The 22,209-nt window shown below is 35.1% G+C and overlaps 1 protein-coding gene and 1 long non-coding RNA gene across 2 annotated transcripts; one reads left to right on the plus strand and one right to left on the minus strand.

Annotated features, from left to right (window-relative positions):
* Positions 1 to 1,354: 1,354 nt before the first annotated feature.
* LOC121408220 (beta-sarcoglycan-like) lies at positions 1,355 to 11,766 on the minus strand. The gene is made up of 7 exons (XM_041599615.1): positions 11,665 to 11,766; positions 8,997 to 9,197; positions 8,068 to 8,250; positions 7,343 to 7,379; positions 6,890 to 7,050; positions 6,192 to 6,320; positions 1,355 to 5,496 (listed from the first exon to the last, which is right to left on the minus strand). Exons 1-7 carry the CDS (start codon positions 11,689 to 11,691, stop codon positions 5,287 to 5,289), a joined length of 948 nt encoding a protein of 315 aa, XP_041455549.1. The 5' UTR covers positions 11,692 to 11,766; the 3' UTR covers positions 1,355 to 5,286.
* Positions 11,767 to 17,433: 5,667 nt separating this feature from the next.
* Positions 17,434 to 21,108, plus strand: LOC121408244. The gene is made up of 3 exons (XR_005969023.1): positions 17,434 to 17,809; positions 18,486 to 18,703; positions 19,715 to 21,108. It is a non-coding gene; the product is annotated as an uncharacterized LOC121408244 (long non-coding RNA).
* Positions 21,109 to 22,209: the final 1,101 nt, after the last annotated feature.

Consider the following 22,209-nt stretch of genomic DNA (forward strand, 5'->3'; position numbering starts at 1 on the left):
AATTTCATTCATATTTCCAACTTGTTCAACAGGGAGTGCATTGTTGTGTATTACTTGATTTTACAATGCATGTTGGTCATTGAGCTTCATTGATATGACTCTGATTGCCTGCCTAGTTGACTAATGATACATCATACCTGTGAAGACATCTAAGGAGATACATTCCTTTGACTGACTGGAATAGTTAGGAAGAAAGAGACAATTCATCTATCATGTGTAGTAGTGAATGAAACATTCAAACTGGATGCAGCATATTGCTGTGCAGAGAAGTTAACTGATAAATAAAATATCTTTGAATTTCTGTAGAACTCATATCAATTTCCATTGATATATGAAGCTTTGAGTATTCTATTATATTTTCTCACCCACTTGTCACTTAATTTGTTTTCTACAAGGGGAGGGTTCGGTGTCTTGTAAGAACTGTTTTAAATAAATATTTTCATTGAAATGCATGTAATTCTGACATGTAGGTAATTATTGAAATTTGGATGGTTAACCCTATGCGAAATCAATGGTAACCAATGCTGTTCAGGGAATTAGTTTTTCTGGTACATATACACTGTATCGCATCTCAATAAGCTCTGTTTTCAATAACTATAGTACACCCAATATGTTGCTATGAACTTGTGAACTTGCTTATATTTTTTTCCTACTTCAACTAATGATTCCCTTCCAGTTTCTTTTTTCTAAATTACATGTAATATATGAAATAAATGTTACCTTTTTGTAAACTTTTTTTCATCATTGTAATATTAGAATGCATATTGATATTTATTAAATGTTTAAAAACCATCCTATGTGGTCTGAATCGTTTTTTTTTAATTCAGGTTCTACTGAATACAAGATAATTTGGAGGTAATGATTCTCGCTATTCCAATCTTCTCACTTCCGAATTAAAAAATCTAAAAAAAACTTTCAGGGGGGTGTTACAAGAACGTAATTTGCTATCAATTGCAAATATCTACTATAAATTGTCTATTCATTGATCAATTACATTTCAATTTCAGTAAGAACAAAAACTAACTATGTTGCAAGAAGCTGACCAATAAATGCAATTAATTCTGAAACCTTAACCTGATTTGCAATTGATTGCATTTATCTTCAGCACTCCTCATGACTGATAAATTTCTATTGAATGACACTTCAATTCATTTTCTTAAAATATATAGATAAGTCATGGCATATCTTAATAAGTTTGTATTATTAAGAATAAGCATAAAATCCCCTTGCTTATTTTTTTCAAGACCAGTATCAACATTTTGCTTTATATTTTGAAGAAAAAAAATAACATTTCAAATGAACGATATTGAAGATACTATCACACAATACAGGAAAATGCAATTTTCAAATTTTATTATGCTAAAAGCAATACCGAATACATCAAAGTCTAACATATTGCACAGCATCAAGATGTAAAAGCTTCAACCAAATAAATAAATATGCTACAATAAATAACTACAGCATTAAGCAGCTTGGAAATTGGACTTTGTACAGCATAAAAACATTATTTTTAGTACAAAACATAGGTGAAAGGCTACTGTTTAGTATGATTTACTTTAGCACCTGCACAATGACAGATGAACTTGTCCAAGGTTTGAAGAGAAATGCCCTTACAACATGTGAATACCCAAACACAATTTTGAGCATTTCACAATCTTTTTGCCCTTATAGTGATATCACTCCATCAGTTTATTTTTTTTCCTAATTTAAGTGAATACATACCATTTAACACTACGCTTTTGCATGTATCTCACTGCTATTTCAACAGATTAATCTGCATTCTTCCCTGCGATGGGACTCCTTATTCTCTTGATGTTAATTCAAATTATCCATTCTCAATCACAGCTGTTCTTGGAACAGTTGCTGAACCTGCAAGTGGATAATTAGGTCTGTCATGATAATGAACGTTGATGGCGTAAGTATTGTGAAATGCTGAATTAGGTCACTTGAATACAATATAACCCTCATCTGCTTCTGTACAAGGTGAATAGCTTATTGTTTAACATATTGGTTTGTAAATCAATAAATGAATGCATTGTATCCAAATATCCAAGGTTCAAATGAGCATCATTAATAAGCCTCATACACTGCTGATATTGATTTGTTTTTAAAGAATGAATGAATGTATTTAACATGTAGGGTCAACTAAAGCATGTTAACTTACAACCAAGAAATTGAAAGAATACATAGATACATAATGGCTCAAATTGACAAAGGAGATTAAAACCAAACTTATTTGTCTTTAAGTGTACACACACTGAATCTTTTGCAATTATCAATATACTCTACATACATAGGAAATGTGTGCTTATTCTCATTCTATTACACTTAATGATTTAGGAAGGAAGTTTAAGCTGCTTTTGTAATTTTAACATATTTTCTGAATTCAATCTTTCTACTTGGCGCAAATATTCACTGCTGAATGATATGTGCTGTATAAGCTAGAACAACGACAAGTTGACAACAACATACTTTTCTAATATCAGCATGTAAAAGTATGATTAAAGACAGTACAAAAGACATATTTTAAAAGTGTATCAAAGCAATAATCTTATATACCGACACATGTATTTCTCTCAAAGAATTATTAATGAGGTCATCATTATGTTATGAGGGTATTTTTCAGATCTAAGTTTAGTATGAGTACTGATTAGTTACAAAATGCATGAGTATTTAAATAACAATTTCGATGAAAAAAGTAAGTGCTGCAAATCTAAAATTCATATGATTCACATGTAAATCAGCGTAATAATACACAAATCAGTTTTTAAAAATACTTGAGTCCTGAATGGCATGCATAATGTACATGTGATACCAATTGAAAACAAAACCAAAATACGAAAGTATGAATACATAATCATGAATACATAATCTTTTAAGCGACAGTAATACTACAGCTAATAATATAGCTTGTACTTTCTCACATTTGGCACAATCAGTCTGCAAGAACTTTTCAAAATTTCGTTTTATAAATATATCATATTTCTTCATGTAATGCTCCATTAATCTTTCAGTGTACATTCATCAGAATAATGAATAAGATATTTAAGAAAATGAGAAAATGTTTATAGTTACATACAAGAATAAAGTCAATATCATAAATCAATTACATCATGATAGGGATGCAAAAAAAACCAAACCCCCTGATTTCTCTGGTTCCAAGTCATATTTTCTCTCACTTGGCAATAGTATAACCAGATTTGCCAAAAAGAAGAAAATATTCAATCTCCTACTGATGATAAATGATGAAAGTTTCAATACATTTACAATACCTTTGAAAATGTTGGGGAAACTACAGAAGATGGCCAAAATAGAAGGGAGCATGTGAATTCGCTCTTACAAAAGAGCATTTCAAGCCGCAAACAAATGTGACTTTTGAGAGACACTGTCTTCAACACTCGTTTCAACAAGCAGAAAATTCAGTGGATCAGTTTGAAAACAGAAGCAAAGACGTGCCTTTGAATTGCTTAATGATGCTCTCATTAAGGATAGAATTCTTGTCGGAATAAAATTTGATACCAAAGGGCTTAACTTCACAGAGAGGTTTTGGCACTTCAAAAAGCTATTGACATATGCCATGTTGCAAAAGTGAGCTACAATGTAGATACAAGTCAACAAGTTGTAAAATGCAAGATGGCTTCACAAGCCCAGAAGAAGAAATGGACATAAAAACACTCAAAAAATTTGCAACAGATGTGGAAAAGTCATGAACAATTAATGTCAATCATCTGGAAAGGAGTGTCGCAAATGTGCATTGGTAAAATGAACCATTTTCACAATGTCTGCGAAGTTGCCATTCAAATGGAGTCACATAGAAAAAGTACATGTACATGATGTGGAGCAGACAGGCAGAGGAGATGAGCGGTTTGTTTATATTATCCAGGCCAGAGCACAGAGAGATCGGGCAAAAACTATGGCGGTGACTCTCGACATAGAGGGGAAACCTGTAAAACGGATGCTTGATAGTGGAGCTCAATGTAAGATGCTTCCTGTCTATACTTTCAATAGCTCACCAATGCGAAATTAAGTGAGTCCAGGATGAGGATTTCCTGCTACTCTGAGCAAAGGATGGACCCAACAAGACAAAGCACAGTACTTGGAGAGTTCAAAGGATGGCGACACTGATTGGAGTTCTTTGTAATGGCTCAGGATGTGACGACAGTCCTTTCAAGATGTATCCACTTATGCATAGAATAGTGATCTTCAATTTTTTTAATGTTGAAAATTTGAGGATTTGTAGATTTTGCTGTCGAAAACAATTTTTAGGGGCCAAACGAGGGCTCATTTTTTTTCATGTATATATTTTATTTTTTCCCCTTTATTTAGTACATATTCCAAATTTGTTGGAATAGCTTATCAAGAATTGTTGTGCCAAACCACATTTTGAAGTGGTCCTTTTTCAATTAAAGATAATTATTTTTATCATTTTTTTTGGGGGGGAGTCATAATTTTTCATTAATTTTCACTCCAGGTGGCTCACTCTTGGAACAGCTCTTTAAAGGCTCATTCAGTATTGGGAGCCCTTGATGGAATTTTTCCAAAGTCAAGCAAGAAAAGGAAAGCGTAACCTTGAGCTTCTGAGATGAGAAATCCAAAGAAGCTGAAAACCAAAGTGAAGGGTAGTGCCACCACAAGTAGCTCGTCAAGCAAAACTGGACAGATCAAGTCTATGTCTACTGTATCCAGTCCAGCTAACAAACATTTTGATCTTGGCAAATATCTCTTCAATCGGCAAGATAAATAACCCTCACAAACCAGAAAGCTACATGTAAATCATACACAGTATGTTATGTAATAGTACACAACAGAAATGATCAATGTTACTGCTGAAATCGGAAAGATCTTGTTGATATATTGTGGCTGCAAACTAGATATTAACAATGACACTGATAGTGATAATCCCTGTGACACAGATTGCACCAACAGAAAGGGCAGTACCATCTGTTGCCAAAACAAAATATGGGAGAATAGTGAAACCCCCTGCATCCTTTGTATGCCCTGCATTCTACTTGTATCAATAAGGTTAGTAAGCTGCAAATATATTAATGCACAGAGATTGTCAATTCAATGCGATACATGAGGTTAGCACTGTAAACACTGCTGTGGTCAACCAGTAAATGGATTGTTAGCAAAAGTGCAATAATCTTGGCTACCTCATGTACCTTAAATGTGAACAATTTCCTGATTTAAAATATGGCAAGAAAGGAGCTACCCTATTGAACAGACAATCATTGTGAAAACATAAGCTGCAGAATAGCAAATATAAACAGGTAACATAGATTAATACTACAAGCATGGATTGGTCCTGAGTTTTCCACATGGATGAGAGAGGCCTGGTGGCGCCGTCACTTGGAACACTCTACCGGTACCACCACACACACACAGGGTAAGTCCCATGCCTGTGCTACGGGTACTAGCGGTACTTTTCCTTGGTAAACTGGTGGTGTTGATATAAACCCCTCCTCCTGGACCGCCCTCCAAGGAAAGGGTGTTCAGCTGTGGTGAAAAAAATGAGGTATTGACAATAATGTGATAATAGGCAAGAGTTATTACCAAAATGGAGTGTAAGTTGGTACGAGATAATATTTTTCTCCAGTCAATCATATCCCTATAGAACCCTCAAATAATGATGACAGACAAATAAATATGAAAGTTTGAGAACAATGATCCCATCAAATGAAAACGAGTCATTAATTCATGAACATGGTTATGCACAGCTCTACTCATTTTAGTCCACTAACAATTTGACCTATTGTCCAAAATAATATTCAAGAAGTGTGACTCCCTATTCTGACCCCTATATGCATGATCATTTGACAAGATTTGTCTCTGCCTTGTGCTTTACATGAAAAGTGTAACCCTCTCACATTATCATACGTTGTGTAGTTCATGAAGCGATGAAGTAAAATTTGAGAAAGCAGGTTTAAGATGGACAAATAGGTTGATTATTTCATGGAATCATTGAGAAGAAGATTAACTTCTAACTTTTCTTCTTGGACAAAATGGGAAAAGATGTAATTGCTGGTGAATAAATATTACGGTACATTAATCACACAACTTTCTGTTTGAGGAAAAAATTTTAGCCATTCAAAGCCAAAGCAAATTGTTGTCAGTGGCAAATCCCTCCCAAATATGAGTTATTAAAATATTGGGAAGGGTTCCACCCACAGCATGGTAGGATAATGACTTACAGCATTTAAGAAGATACTAGATCCAGACATCTCAATAGCTTCAGCACCAATGGTCAATCCTTCGTTACCCTGTATGGTCAATACTTGGTCAGTCGTAATCCTGAGGTCATCAACAATATTGGGGACCACCTTTGTAAGATAAAAGAAATTGTGGCATTTTGGAATAAATAGTAATTTTGGAATAAATAATTTGGTGTCAATCAGTTTAAAATCAATCAAAAATTCAGCCATAAAACAGTTAAATGATGTAGAATTCAAAGGATATGTCATAAACCACACTGCTTGCTTACTTACAAATCTAAATTACTTACATGGTATCCAATTTTAATTGTCTGTTTTAAAATAATCGATCACACCTCAACTTCTCTTGAATAGCTGAATATCTATGAACATGGGTTATTTTTCACAAAACTTATTATCAATAACGTTAGCAAATGCAAGAATTTGATAGCATATTCATACAACACCATTATAGCGGCTTATGTCAGTAGCTTGTTGCTTCAAATTCACTACTTTTATGAAATAGGGCACTAATAACTATTTCACACCTTTTAAAATTCATTATAAATGTTAAAAGCACTTGGAATGAAGTCATTTGATTGATGGATAAGAAATCTCTCACAACATTTTTTTGTATTTCTTATGGTACATGTATAAATTTTATCACACAGGACTTTATTAGGTTTGTGTAAACTAACCTTTGATGTAACAACCTGTGTTGTATTGAGTTGTTTCATGCCAGTAGGTGACGGTATACCACTATCATTAGCTGTGTGTAGGATAGTGTTCCCTGTCAGTGGGTCTATGACATGAAGCCCTTCCTGTGATCTCAAGGTTGTGTTTTCACCACTAAATTCAACTGCACAGAAGGAGATGGCAGAAAAGTATGGCAAATCATAATAAACAGGATTCGTTTCTATTCACTCATCATTTCAAAATGCATTAAGATGTGAAAAGTAATACAGTAATCACTGTAATTAAAGTAAACTTTAATTCAAGAGAACTTCAAAAGGGAGTATTCCATTCCAGTATTTAAACAACAACAAAAACTATTAAAAATATATGCATTTTATAGTTTTAACAATAAAAGAATGACTGTCAATTATGTATTTAAAAAAAAGCAAAACAGAGAATTGTTTCATCATACTTACCAGAAGATCCATGTCCAATCATGTGTTGTAAAACAACCTGTAAAGTATAAACAGAGATGTAAACTCTTTCAATGCAATGTAAGAAATGTACAATAAAAGTACATCAGATACAGGGGGTGTATCGAGCAGTGAGTGATGTGAGTAGACAACAAAGTACTTGCACTTAGTGCATTGTGAAAGATAATAGGAGCTAGACAACCACAATAACAGGAACCCTGATTCATCAGAGATTTAAATTGTTTTATATACATTTAGTAACTTTGTAGAAATGTAATTTAATCAATATTGATTTATATATACACCCCAATTTTACATATTTCTTGAATTACTACATCCAACTAACTAGCAAAGAATATACGCAAATCTATGTCATCTTCAAAATATCTTTTGACTGAATAGATCTGCTAAAACTATAATTCACAACACTAGAATGTAATGGAGAATGAGTACATGTATTGCATTTCTAGTCATTTACATATTTTCAATATTTGTGACATACATTATACTAATACTGCCTTAGATTTTTTTTTATCGATCAATGCAATATGAAAATATTACAAAGATTTTAAACATGGAAGGTTGTACAATTCAATTTCATCAGGCCTTTTCAAAGACTCTAATTTACTAATAGGGTTAGAAAGTACAATAAAATCTTTACTACTATGTGATAAGCTATGCACTAATAGCGGATTGGATTAAAGAAAGATTAAATTTAATCTATTTACCGGTTGACCATCACCATGAATCTCAAGATCTTGTCCTTTGTATCCACCAAACTCTCCTGTATCTGATAAAACCATTTCAGCTTTGACTTCAGTCTTATACTTCACACCTCCCTCTCCAAGAAACTCCATCACATCTGAACCATTCTGGTCTATACGCAGGGCTAACACTATCAGAACTGTTAACTGTTGAGAGATTATATAACCATTAATGAAACAACACATTAAAATCATTCGGGTCATGTTGGATAAAATGGTTCTGCAGCCATTCAAAATCAAGTTTCCATGGTATTTGCAAAAGAATGTTCTTTGCAATGGGACCCTTGGTTTGCTGTAAGTTCAGTATATTTAGAAATGGAGAAACTACAAATGGGGAAGTAACAAAATAATGCTTTCATTGCCAATAAAGTTTTTATTGTTCACTCGAATTTTCAACCTCCGTCTTCTTCAGGAATTTACAATGCGGAAGTACATGTACTTAAAGATGTGGGATTAATCTATGGCATGTGAATGCCTGGTGTAATATTGAACATTCATATAATCAAATTTAACAATAATGTTAATTAAATTTGGACATCACTTTAGTATTACCTGTAAAGGGGTATTAAAATGAATGGCTATAATGCTTAATTAATACTGGAAGAATATTATGCAATATTAATTGCGCCAAGAGGAGGGAGGGATTCAAAAACAAATATCATAGTACAATTGTAATTTTTATCCCCCTTAAGAATTATTCCAGTGAGCAGTTTTAAAAAAGAGGTCTGAGTTGTGGTTTTAAGCGTGTCAAGTTTTTAATAAAATAAAACAGGAATATCTACAGTGAATAATCTAAAAACTTGTGAAAACTGCTCCTGAAAGAGGAAGAAAGTGAAATTAAAATTTATAAAAAAAATTGACCAGTTTTAGTTTGACATACTTGGTGTACTTACCACTAGATTTGCTACTGCTACAGCATAAATCAAGAAGAGTAGGAAATAGGCAAGAAAACGTTTGCGCCCTCTTAGGCCCGTCTTATGAAGGTGCTCTTCATGGACAGCCACGTAACCAGCTCTAAAGTTACTGTTATGTTCTTTGTTGACTCTCCGTCTTTCTAAAGACTTGTCTAGCATAGACAGTCTACTGTTAGATCTCTGCATGTAAAGGGAAGAAATGGAAAGAAAAAAAATGATAAGCCTCATGATATCTTATTCTTAAAGAAGTCTGCATATTCTGTTCTGCCTCTGGGAGATTATAATTCTAGAGTGGTATTCCTTTAATAAGCTATTCATATTGGCTTTACATACAACTTGTGACTCTTTCTTGGATTCTACAGTAATTAAGATTCCCAAGCACTTTGTTTCCCATCAGCATTTAAATCTGAGTTTTATACATGTACATAAAAATTATCATCAGCAACAAGCATCTACATGAATATATTTTCCAGTTGAATTAAGGTCATATGACAATAAGGACATATACTCAAATTCATGTTATAAATTGAAAAATATTTAATTAATTCCATTCAATTTCAATCTGTATTTCACAAATAAGATAAAATAAAGTGACATCATTAGTGACACATGGGACATCTCATTTAAGCACAAGAAAGTGTGGTTGTGTGTACACATGAGTGTAACTTACAAAGAGCATTAGAAAACATCAGTTATTAGAAACTGGGATGCAGAGTGCTCGTGTGTCTAGACACTAAGACTATCCTCTAAGTTCTTAGTTCGGATTGCTGTTTTATTCAACACTTGATGTAGAAATTAGAATGTTGTTTTCTTGATTTATTGTAACTATTCTGTATTCACTTCTTTAATATGAAATGCAATCTTATTTCATGAAGATGCATGATATTGTGCCAATCAAAAGAGGTTCCTTCCCGTGTACCTGATAGCTCTTCCTAAACTAAATCCATGCACACATTAGAAAATGATTTTTACTCTTTAGTCTAGGGGCCTCCTGGCTACACACACCTACATGTACATTAACAAAAGTTCAAAACAGACCTTACTAATGAACTGTTTCCCAAGATAATGCAAATCTATAAAATGCATATAACTTTGTCTTTGTTAATGTCATTCATTGTCTGATTTTGATTAGATCAAATTTCCAGTGTTTGCTTGATTTTTCTTTATCTATTTTAAATCATATTCATGATATTTTATTATTATTTTCCTGGAGCACCTCTTGACGTAGACCAAAAGCTTCGGTCTCTGTTTTGTTGGTTGTTCAGCTGAACTCCGTTGGCTTCACTCACCAAATACAGAGACCGAAGTTCTAGCGCGATCTGTACAGGGGACTCAATGGCCATATGTTTATGTACTTAAGATTGGATAAAACGGGGAAGTGAATTTGCGCGGCAGCCGAGGTAAGTCACTGTTTTTGTTCCTTTTAACTTCATTTTTCTCCGTTTTTGGCAATGAATGCCAAGAGGGAATATAAATTTGCATTTTGGTCACGTTAATTAAAAAAAAATTTATTCATTAAAGACAAAATATGAAGAGACTCGACGGGGTGATTTTGCATTGCAAGTCCCCTAATAAGTGGCTGCACGATAGTGAGCCGTCTGTGTACGAGGAGAAATTTAAAAAAAAAATGTAAAAAAAATCCTCGAAATAGACGGCTGCCAGCTGTCTACTCTTGACGCCATTTAAATTACGGCATTTTATATTATTATTTATTAACTCGACTTTCTAGACATGCTAGGACTAGGTAGCTAGATTTATGACGGGGGGACCTAAAGCTACGCACTTTGTTTACAAGCGATGTAAAATATGCCAATTTTTGTATTTGAACAAATCATCTTTAACTAATTTGTGGCAAATATTCTAAAGATCCTCAACCAAAAAGAAAATATCACAAAACTCACTAATACGAAAATCCCGTCGTGTTTTCCGAACACCTCTTGAATTCGCCGCCCGATGTAGAAGGGGTCCTAAAGCTACGCACTCGATTTATCATGCAAAAAATAGTATTTCCTGTGCCTCAATTTTTAAAATTTGCTCAAATTATGATAGGATAATATGAAATTAAATCGAATGTAACTCCAAAATTCCAAACAATTTTGGGTTTTCTCTGCATTTAGAGATTTACTTCGGCCCATGTAGAAAAAATTGAAAAGGAATCGTTCGTCACACTGCAGTCACAGTTCCACACACAGAGTGCGCATTTGCCAATAAAACTGCATGCGCGATGAGTGGTGCGTAGCTTTAGGAACCGCGTAGCTTTAGGACCCCCGACCATAAATCAATGCTAGTTGTTACACTGAAGATTACGATTTACATTGCTTAAACTGCACATTCATTCACAATGAATCAGCGATCGCAATCTCGGCAGTAAAAAATGACCCCGCCCACCTCCACGGATAAGTTAGAGATGCACGAAGGGAGCGCCCAGGGCCAGGGCTGGGCCGGGGGCTTGACTTGGGTAGCGTCGCGTCATCCGAACCACCGAACCCCCGGATCCCAGCTGAGCTAGCGATTGCGCTCGGCAATCTTGAGTTTCCTAGCTTCGATACAGCGCATTCATACTCGATAAAGAGGCCTACTCTAAATAAAAAGAAATCTTCATGATTTGATCGATGAATTTAATAATACACGGGTTAAAAATACTTACTCTGAAAGTCGTATTATTTTCCTCCATTTTGCATTCCGTCTCGACCTTGGGGATGTAAAATCCGAAAACTTCCGGTGGGACAAGTACAATTGCTCAATGCGCATGCGTAGCGTCATTGCAACCAGCGGTGACGATGACGAAATTATTTTTCACACACAATCTCGCAAAGAGTTTTCTCGTACATCTCTTTTCATAATTAAAAAAACTTCCATTCGATTATCATCAAGTCAAATCTACACAATTAACGCAATTCATAATCTACACAATTGTGAAGTTGTAAAATAAAAATGAAATACTGAAAAAATTCCTGCGAACTCAGTAATTTTGCTTTAAAAATTTTTCGTTAAAAAATAAAAAAATATATATATATAGGAGGCGATTCACAAAATATTCAGAAATAAGGAATTAGACATTATATCCGTTAAAATTTAAAAAATAAATAAAATAAGTTAAAATTCATCATCTTCGATCAATGAATTGAATAAGTTAACTTGAGTGACTAAACAAATTTACACCCGAACTACTAATTCATGAAAGTATTTTCATCGGAACGCATATAGGCCTATTTGTCCTTAAAAAATAATTTTCTCTCAAATAATTTGACACGTTTTGATGTGGAATATGATACACTTGAATAAGGTTTTTCTTTGATGTGATGTCAATGCATTGATCAAAATTCTCAAGTATATCATATACTTGGGAATTTCGATCAATATACAGTCATTGAAAAAAAGAAAAAAACCAGCCCACCATGGGGGAGGGGAAGATTAAGACGAAGGCAGAGAAAGAGACGTTTAGGAGAATAGATTCCCAGTACGTGATGAGAACATAACTGATGTAATCTTTATGTAGCGTAATTCAAAAATATAAGGAGGGGGAGGGATACCGGGCAAAATTTGCCCAGTCTGTGAGCGAGCGACTAAATTTAGGCCTTTTTAAAAGGAAAATCTAACCGCTTCGCATTTGTTTTGATAGTGTAAAAAGAATAATCACATTTTATATTTCCCCCATGATTGTTCGTGGAAACTTTTGGGGTCCAAGCCTCACGGTGTCGACAAGGCCCCCGATCGTAGAACTGAATGAGTCGGAGACAAACAGAGAATAGGATAAGAGAATAAGTATCATGGAGAAATTAAAGAAGTCAATAGGAACAAGAAATGGCAATTGAAAGAAGAGAGATCAATCAGAAAAGAGAGAAAAAAAGTGAAAGAAATAAAGTGTTGCGAAAAAGTACATTCAAGGGAAACTGCAGAACTGGAAAAGAATCTAAAAAAAAACCCCTAAAAACAGAAAAAGTCTGCAAGTCAACTCTTTTAAACCCATACCAATAATTATTGCTTTATGAGCAGGTTTCCATATTTCTAATTTGTAATTTAGCATAAATCAATTTTGAACATGCTTGTTCTTTTTATCCCCATTTTGAAATGCAGGTGCGGTGGAACTGGATCGAGGGTGGGCAGGGGTGACTTAATTGCTAACCCCCCAAATTCAAACCGGTGGGGTCATGCCTTTCTTTAAATGGAAAAATGCCACTTTTCCAAAATGGAATGTACCCTTTAAAAAAAAAACATTTTTGGTTACAAAATTGCATACTTTTTGGGCTCGCGCTTCGAGCTCACATCAATTATTGTTTGGTAAGCTACCCAACTTGTTCATGGCTACAAAAATGCGGGCAGAAATGCTTCAGTGTCTTGTTTTCAGGTGGGAATGTTACAAATTTTTGGCTCGCCGAGCTCGCACTATTCGATTGGTGGGATAATCCTGATTAATATGAGTCACTATGAATACAGTCCTTAACAGGTTCCTTTTCTTGTAAGTATATTCAATATTTCAGCTCGCGCTACGCGCTCGCGTTGTTTCTTTAGTCAGATACACATGTTTTTTTCATAATTACATAATAATTTGTCTTAGTCCATGAAATGTCCAAAAGTTTTATCTCACGATTCATACTCGCAAAGATGCCTTTTTAACAGTAATTAGTGCCATAATTGACCTTTTGGAAATATCCGTTTGCCCCAAATGTCAATTTTGACTAGTATAATTAAGTGCCCATTTTGGCTTTGCTCCCAAGAATAGGCAAAGGAAACGGGGGGACACAACCCAGAGGAGGGGATAGTCCCCCCTCCTAAAAATGGAGATAGAAAAAAAGAAAGGAAGGAAGGAAGGAAGAAAGGAAGCATGAAAGAAATAAAGAAAGAAAATATAAGAAAGGCAATTAAAGGAATTATTAGGTAAACTGAAAAGCTGAAACAAGAAATACCCAAACCTATGTAGAACAGTAAAAAATGGCCAATGTTACTATGGAGATTGCACAATAATAAAAAAAAATTGCACCAAAATAAAGGAGTTTGAGGTCTAATCTCTCCATTATGATTAGAAACCAATTTCAAAAACATCTTGGCGGTGACTCTGCTTCCCAGGGCGAACAGGATTTATTTATTACCCTTCATAATGTAATAATGCAGTAATACAGGTGTTACCATTTCAAATCAGTATATCATTTTATCTAAATCTCGCTCCTAGATCGCATCGATTGTTTAGTTAGATGATCTGTTCACCGTTTCAAAAAAATAGAATCCGAGCATTTGGGTCAGAATTATTTTTTTTTGCTCACGCTTCGCGCTCGCATCAATAACCATCGCCTTCATGGTCACAAAAAGTGCTTTCGAATCTTAAGGTTTGGGTCGGAATAGAAAACTTTCAACTCGCGCTTCGCGCTCGCATAAAATGTTTAGTAAGATGGCCATTCTGTTCATGATTACCAAAAGTACTTGATGTCCAAAGTTTAGGTCAGAATACCGAGAAATTCACTTCGCGCTTCGCGCTCGCATCTATTGTTTATCCTGGTCACAAAAGGTGCCTTAGAATCTCAGGTTTTGGGTCGGAATATAAAAAAAATGTTCATCTCGCGCTAAGCGCTCGTATAAAATCTATAGATACCTATTCTGTTCATGGTTACAAAAAGTGCTCAAAATCAATTGTTAGGTTGGAATACAAAAAAAAATCAGCTCGCGCATCGATCGCGCTCTCTCAATTGTTTATATAGATAACCTCCTCATTGAGTTGGAATAACACAAATTTTCAGCTCGCTCTACGCACTCTCATTGATGTTTAGTTATATATTCCTTCTTTTCATGATAAAAAAGATAAAAAAATTCAGCTCGCGCTATGCGCTCCCATCAATTTATATAAATATGCCTACCCATCTTGTTCATAGTCATAAATGTGCTTTAATAGAATGTCCACTATTAGTTACTACCCATCCTGCTTAATGACCAAAAGTGCTTAGAATGTCAAGATTTAAAATCATGCAGAATACCAAACATTTTTTCAGCTTGCGCATCGCGCTCGCATAAAATGTTTGTTTAGATTCCTTTATCCTGTTCATCATTGATGTTCATGGGGGCGCCATTTTTCTAAAAATACTGACTAGGGCGCCCAAAACAGGTAGGGCCTACGGGGTGCAAAATCCTGTAATACACTTGCCTTATTAGATATCTCATCTTGTTTGTAGATGCCGTTAAAACTTCAGACTTTAGTGTGGACTACCCTGTAAACAAAAATATAAATAAAATCAGCTTTTAGCAGCCGACTTGGAAAATGAACATATTTTTCCCGCCCCCCTAAATTTTTATGCTTCCGCCGCCAATACCCCCAAATGAAAATTCCCCCGCCCCTATAGGCCTATACATAATGACTAAGTGTGTGTAATTGAAAATCTGCATAAATTTCTCAATTCGCTTTTTAGTTGCCAAAACCATAAATAGGCATATAATATACACTCTAACATTGTGAACATTATTACCTCACGCGGGGGCGTCGATCCATTTTTTCAGATTGGGGGGGGGGGGCAAAAATCATGGATCAACTTTCCAAAGGCAAAAAAAACCAAACACACACACACACACACACACACACACATATATATATATATATATATATATATATATATATATATATATATATATATATATATATATATATATATATATGAGATAGAGACACATATCTGACCAACAAATTAATGCGAGCGCGAAGCGCGAGCTGAAATTATGTAATATACTGACTTGATAACAGGAAAAAGGTGCCTGACTGTTTGTAGTAACTCATGAGGAGAATAAATATCTCACTTCAGAAAATGCGAGTGTCGAGAGCGCGCTGACACCTGAAAGTTTTATGTTCTAAGCATTTTTTGTACCAATGATGGGTATCTAAGTGCGAGCGCGATATTTGATATTTCGATCTGAAAAATTGAGTTTAATGGACGTTAAATAAAATAAGATCCAACAAAAGATTATTGCAAATCGAAGCGGAAGTTCTTTTGGGGTCTAAAACTGAAAACGGGACATTCTATTCACCTATTTAATCATGAATTGTTATATTCCAATCTGAAAAGCGGGCATTTTGAGCACGATTTTGAATGAAGAATGAGTTGTGTATTTCAATCTCACTTGCTGATTTCTGTGTAACATTACAATCATATTTTATTTTTTGCACTTGCGGATTTATTTGGGAGGGGGGGGGGGCAAAACGATATCATTAAGGAAAGGGGGTTAAAGTTTACTGAGTATTTTGAATTGCTAGATTGCTATGAAATAATGCCAGGGAAATGGAAAGTTTTCTTTTTACAACAAAACTACAATCATCTTGTAAAAGAACCTGAGGATTTCCCTTCTTTTTTCTGTGAATCTGCACTTAGACAAATTTAGAATATATCGACAAAGCAATTTTATCGCACTTTTAATAACTCTGAAACCTCCAAGGTGTTTACTCGCTTTAATCAACTAACATCGATAGGCAACAGACTTCTAAATTGTTCATTCTTCCATTACGAATCACTTTTGACACCAGACTTCGAATCACACACTATAAAATTTTAAATAACTTAATACCTACAAATGAATGGCTCAAAAATAGGAAAGAAAACAAATGCACTATATGCTCTTTTTGCAATGCGACACCCGATACATTGGATCATTTGTTTTTTGCATGCCCTAAAATAGCATTCTTTTTATCTTATAAAGTTACTGAAGAAATTATTGCAAAAAAGAAAAACAAACTCAATAAACACAATGTAAAATGGCAAAACATAAACAAGTATTTTTCCATTGCATAAATTGTAACCACTGTAGATTAATATTTTGTGTAATCGTTTTTTTTGTGACTTTGTTTTATCTTCTCTTCATGTTGTGGTGTTTTTTATGTCATACTTTCGGTCATGTTAATACATGAAAATGTCATATTTTTTGGTTGCGCTATACCCCGGCGATGCCGCCAGGACGACACTGGACCGTTGGGTATTACCGTACCCCCTTTCTTCTTCGGTTAATGGATCGTCCTGTCGGCAGCGCTAGGGTACAATTTTCTTGTAAATTAAGATTATGTTGTATGTACTTATACAATGTTCTTTTTGATTGAAGTGCAACGATATGTTTTGTATACTTTGATTATTTTTATGACGAATAAAAACTGCAAAGATAAAAAAAAGATATGTTTGCCCCCCCCCCCCAGGATCGACGCCTCTGACCTCATAAACAAAACTAAATTGAGTGCCATTTTTCCATTGTCATCCTTGCATCCTTGACTAGAACGGCGGAAGAGCTGAAGGGAACTATGGAGAAAATAGAGGTGGGCGTGAACCTTCGGCCTTGAGTGCCCAGCTCGGGGACAAGCTGTGGTTTAGAAAATAATTGCGTGATCAAAACACTCGAGATCGAGATCTCCGCAGCGCTAGCGTCGTATGCTAACAACTGTGCGACACGACCCAGCCGGGGTCCGGACAGCCCGACCACCAGACAGCCCGACCCTGGACAGCCCGACCCGCTGCCCTGGACAACTCGTCCCGGTCGAGTTGTCCAGGGTTGGCTCTGAATCGGACAACTCGACCACTTGAATTCTTCTTCAAAATTTCATGAAATAAAATTTCAAACTTTACTTCAAAAGTGTTTTCCCGCATAATCCATGTTTCTTCAATACATTCTCGACAGAAAAATTGACATTTCAGTGCATTTTGAGCTATTTTGAAAGAAAATAAAGCGAGTTCCCTTGCAACGAGAATAATCCGATACCGCCGGCGAGCCGTGTTCATTCAACTTACAACTTGCAAATTTGAGTTGATTTTTCCGTCACTTTACATATTTTAATGGTGAGTGTGTGCTATTTTGTATTTTCATATTCCGTTTTCACATTTCCTGTACTTATTTAAAGTTATTGCATTTCACAAAACTGATACTTAATGCAAACTTTTTGAGATAGTTCACCTGGAAAGGACACCGATGCGGTGCTTCGCCTCGCCGGCCGGCCAGCTCGGCGACCGGCTGTGCTGTGATTGTGACTGAGCTGAGTGAGGCAGTCAGCTCAACTAGCTATGCGAGGTCAACTTATTTTAGTTAATTTTTCCGTCTCTTGACATATTTCCCATTTTCCAATGGCGAGAGTGTGCTATTTTTGCATTTTTACACTTTTACTTATTAAAAAGTTTTTATGTCACTAACTTGAGCTGATTTTAGGAAATTGATTGACTGCGTGGTCGGAATGCCCTTCCCAAATTTTAAAGTAACCATCCTTGACGCCCCTTTTTGGAGGCCTTCAGGCGGGAGGGGGGGGGGGGGGGGTGCTTCCAACCAACATCTAAACCAATTAAGGAAATAGATTTGAAAATGTCTCAGTTTGTAAGTTATGAAGTTTACAATATGGAATAGAAATTGAAAAAAATGTATTATACCGAAATTGAAAAACTTTACATGTTTTCATCAAAAATCTAAATTTTAAAACTTGCTTTTCGTTATCGAAACACATGTCTCTTATTTTTTACCTGTCAGTATCTGTCACAGCTTTTTTTAATGCAAATTCCACTGGAAACAACGGGTCTTCTGGAGGATACAAGCACTTGGGCTGGTCCCAACCACCTACACCCGGGATGAGAAGAGGTTTCATACTCGACAAGCGATGGCCTTGGCTTTCCATTTCTTTCACGAGCAGAAATGATACCGAGTTCCAATGACTTGGGCATCAGAGCAGCAGTGCCTTGATCGATGAGGTAAGTACAGCTTCTTAGATAGTATCAAATTTGTGAACTTCATGCAGGCACATCAAATTTCAATTTTTATTTTTTGGTATTTTCAAATTCTTTGAATGAAAGAAAGAACAATTGAATTGAACATTTACTTATTTCTTTTATACATTGTTTGAATTGAACAAAAATTTAACTTATTTTTTTATATACATTGTATTCATAAAAATTTAAAATTGCTTCTTAAAAATGTAATTACTACATGTTTAGGTTAAGTAGAAGTTGTAACATTCTAAATTAATTTTAGGTATGTAGGGGTTATGCTTAATTCATGAGGAACATTTATGTCATACACATCTAGATGATACCAAGTATCGTTCAAGTGAGCTTGAAGGAGAAGTTCACCCTGACAAAAAGTTAATTGTAAAAAACAGCAGAAAAAATAAAAAATATTGCCAAAGGTTTGAGGAAAATCCATCAAAGAATTGAAAAGTTATTAGAATTTCAATTATTGGATTTGTGATGTCATGTGCGAGCAGCATTTCTGCATAATAAATGGTAAAAAGTCAAGAAATTGTAATTTTCTAAGAAAATTGAAACTGGTTTTACTATGCCTTTTGTATATATTCAAAAGACAAAACACTTCACACCCAAACCTGAAAAGAAAAGAAAAATAAGTCATCAGGAACCATTGAAAAAAATTGAATTCATGAATTTTATATTACAAAACATATGGGGCAGCTGCTCGTTTATGACGCCACAAATCTAAAACTTAAAATTCGAATAACGTTTTGAAACTATTCCACATACATTCACCAATATTTTTTTGGTATTTTTTGCTATTTTTACGACCAACTTTTTTTCAGAGTGAACTTTCCTCTATTATTGAATTAGTTGCAATTAATTTAACTTTAATATATTTAAAAAATGTATTTGCTTCTAAACTGAAGGTTGAAATGGTTTGATTTGTTTCAGTAGCAAAAGAGGTGCAGAGCTTCAAATAGTTGAAATTTCTTTATTTTATTTCTATCTTTCCAGCTCTTTGAGACCACCTGAATTGCAAGCTCTGTATGGCCAGTTTATGTGTGACAAAATAAGAGATGAGGAAGGGATCATGTAATTGCCATGGAAACCAAATATAGTAACGTATAACAGGTTGTATATTCCTGAAAGTGCAATTGTTGGATAAATGTTAATTTATATTGGCACTAATGTAATTTTAAGATCGTCCTTAGCTTTACATAAACACCAAGAGCAGAGGATATTGTTCCCAGTTGGAATTGTGTCATATTTATTTTCATAAGAGTATTATCATAATTGTGGTAATGTAATCCTATTTGAAACTTTGAACCAGTATAAATGTGGGATATAATATGTTTTATATACACTGAAGTTCAATATGTGTTACTATGTAATTTTAGATCTGATCAAGTTTACCTTAATGTTACTTAATAAAACCCACTTAACTCCAAAGAAGTATTTTGAATATTTGGTTCTTGCACTATTTTGTATCTCTTTTCTCGCTGAATATTTACCTTTTATTGAGAGCTGCGGTGACGGGTTCCATGACATTTGCTCTGGCAAATTCCACACAATAATCTTATGAACAGCTTCAACCAGCAAGGTCTAAACCTAACTTAAAACCATATTGCAACCCTGAACCTCTATCATAAGGGGCTTTCACAATTGCTCGTGCGATTGTTTGCGATCACTTGGTCACAATATATGTTGCACAGAATTGCAACTGTGAAGGGTCGTAAGTAGTTGCGCAGCCAATTGTGAAAAGGGCTTTAGACAAAATTAAGCCTGGGGCAATTGTCGCAGGAGCAAATGTTGTGTCACATGGTAATCAGATGGAGATGATTGGAGAGATGAAGAGGGGGGGGGGAGGATGGAGATGAAAGGTGGGATGGTCATGACGAGGAGTGATGGAGTTGAGAGGGGTGTGGATGATGAGTGGATGGAGATGATGAGAGGAGGGATGATACAAGGATGGATTGAGATGATGAAAGGTGGAATGGCCATGATGAGGAGTGATGGAGTTGATGGGAGGGGTGTGGATGGAGATGATGAGAGGAGGGATGGGATGAGGCAAGGATGGATGGAGATGATGTGGAAGGGTTGACAGGAGTAGGGGGTGGAGATGAGGAAGAGATTGAAATGAAATAGGGATGGAGATGCGAAAATGGTTGGAGAAGACGGGAATGGAGATAATGGGGGTGGAGATGTCAGGCGGCGTGTTGATAATGAGAGAAGAAAGATAAAAGGGCAGGGGGGTGATCATCATCACAAACATTGCCTCCACCAACTTCATCATTACCATCATCGTCATTATGACATCATCATCACCACAAACTTCATCATTATCATTGGCGTAATGAGTGAAAGATTTTGAGGGGTAAGATATGGCCCATCATGCCAAAGTTATTTTTTTAATTGTGAATGAGTAAATTTTTTTACATTTTTATTACACAAACTCATTTTTTTTATTATGACATCATACTAAAACTCTTCTCTCTTTTCGTTTCTCTTTCATTCTTTTTTTTTTTATTTTATCTTCTTTTTTGAGGGGGGGGGTGCTCTTGCCCCCAAGACCATGATCCCCTACCACCTGTATTCCACTGTTCATTACCAACACCATCTACTATCGTCATAATCATCAACACCACTAGCTTCATTACCATCATCGTCATCACCACCACCATCATCGACATCACTATCATCACCACCTCCCATCTCATAACAATCACCAGTCCATAATTATCTTTATCACATCATCATTATCCTCATCACCACAACATCTTGATCGTCATCATAATTATTTTATCTGTGATTTCATACACAGAAACTAGTACTTATGTCACATTATTCATCTCTTACTGTAAGATGGACTTTACATATCACCCAAAAATGACATTTCAATCATTGTTAGTAAAAATGAATGAATAGGATTTATATCTCCCTTATCAAATCAGCGCGTGTTGAAAACGCTTTGAAAAGGGAACCAGATAAATAATAATGTATTTCATAACTATTAATGAGAATTAATGAAAAGTAAAATGTCAAGATTCAAAGTCGCAGCTTGCATATTTGCGATTGACAAAAGGAATATTTCAAGCTAAAGCTGTTTGTTGGAATTCTTGTAGAGAGTTGGTATGATTATCATTAAAGGGGTGGTCCAGGCTGAAAATATATCTTAATACACAGAGTAGAATTCACTGTGCAAAACGCTGAAAATTTCATCAAAATCGGATAACAAATAATAGTTATTGAAGTTTAAAGTTGAGCAATATTTTGTGAAAACAGTCGTCATGAATATTCATTAGGCGAGCTGATGATGTCACATCTCCACTTTCTGTTTTCTTATATTATTACATAAAATCATGTTTTTTTCATTTTTTCATACTTGTGAGAATAATATGTCTCCCCTATGATTAAATAAGTTGCAGCAATAAATATCTAATGTACTAAAGTGGAGATGTGACATCATCAGTAATTGTTGTTTCTGTTTCTGTTTGTGGTAACTCCCGTAG

This window comes from Lytechinus variegatus, chromosome 1 (assembly GCF_018143015.1).
Source record: "Lytechinus variegatus isolate NC3 chromosome 1, Lvar_3.0, whole genome shotgun sequence".
NCBI classification, from domain to species: Eukaryota; Metazoa; Echinodermata; class Echinoidea; order Temnopleuroida; family Toxopneustidae; genus Lytechinus; species Lytechinus variegatus.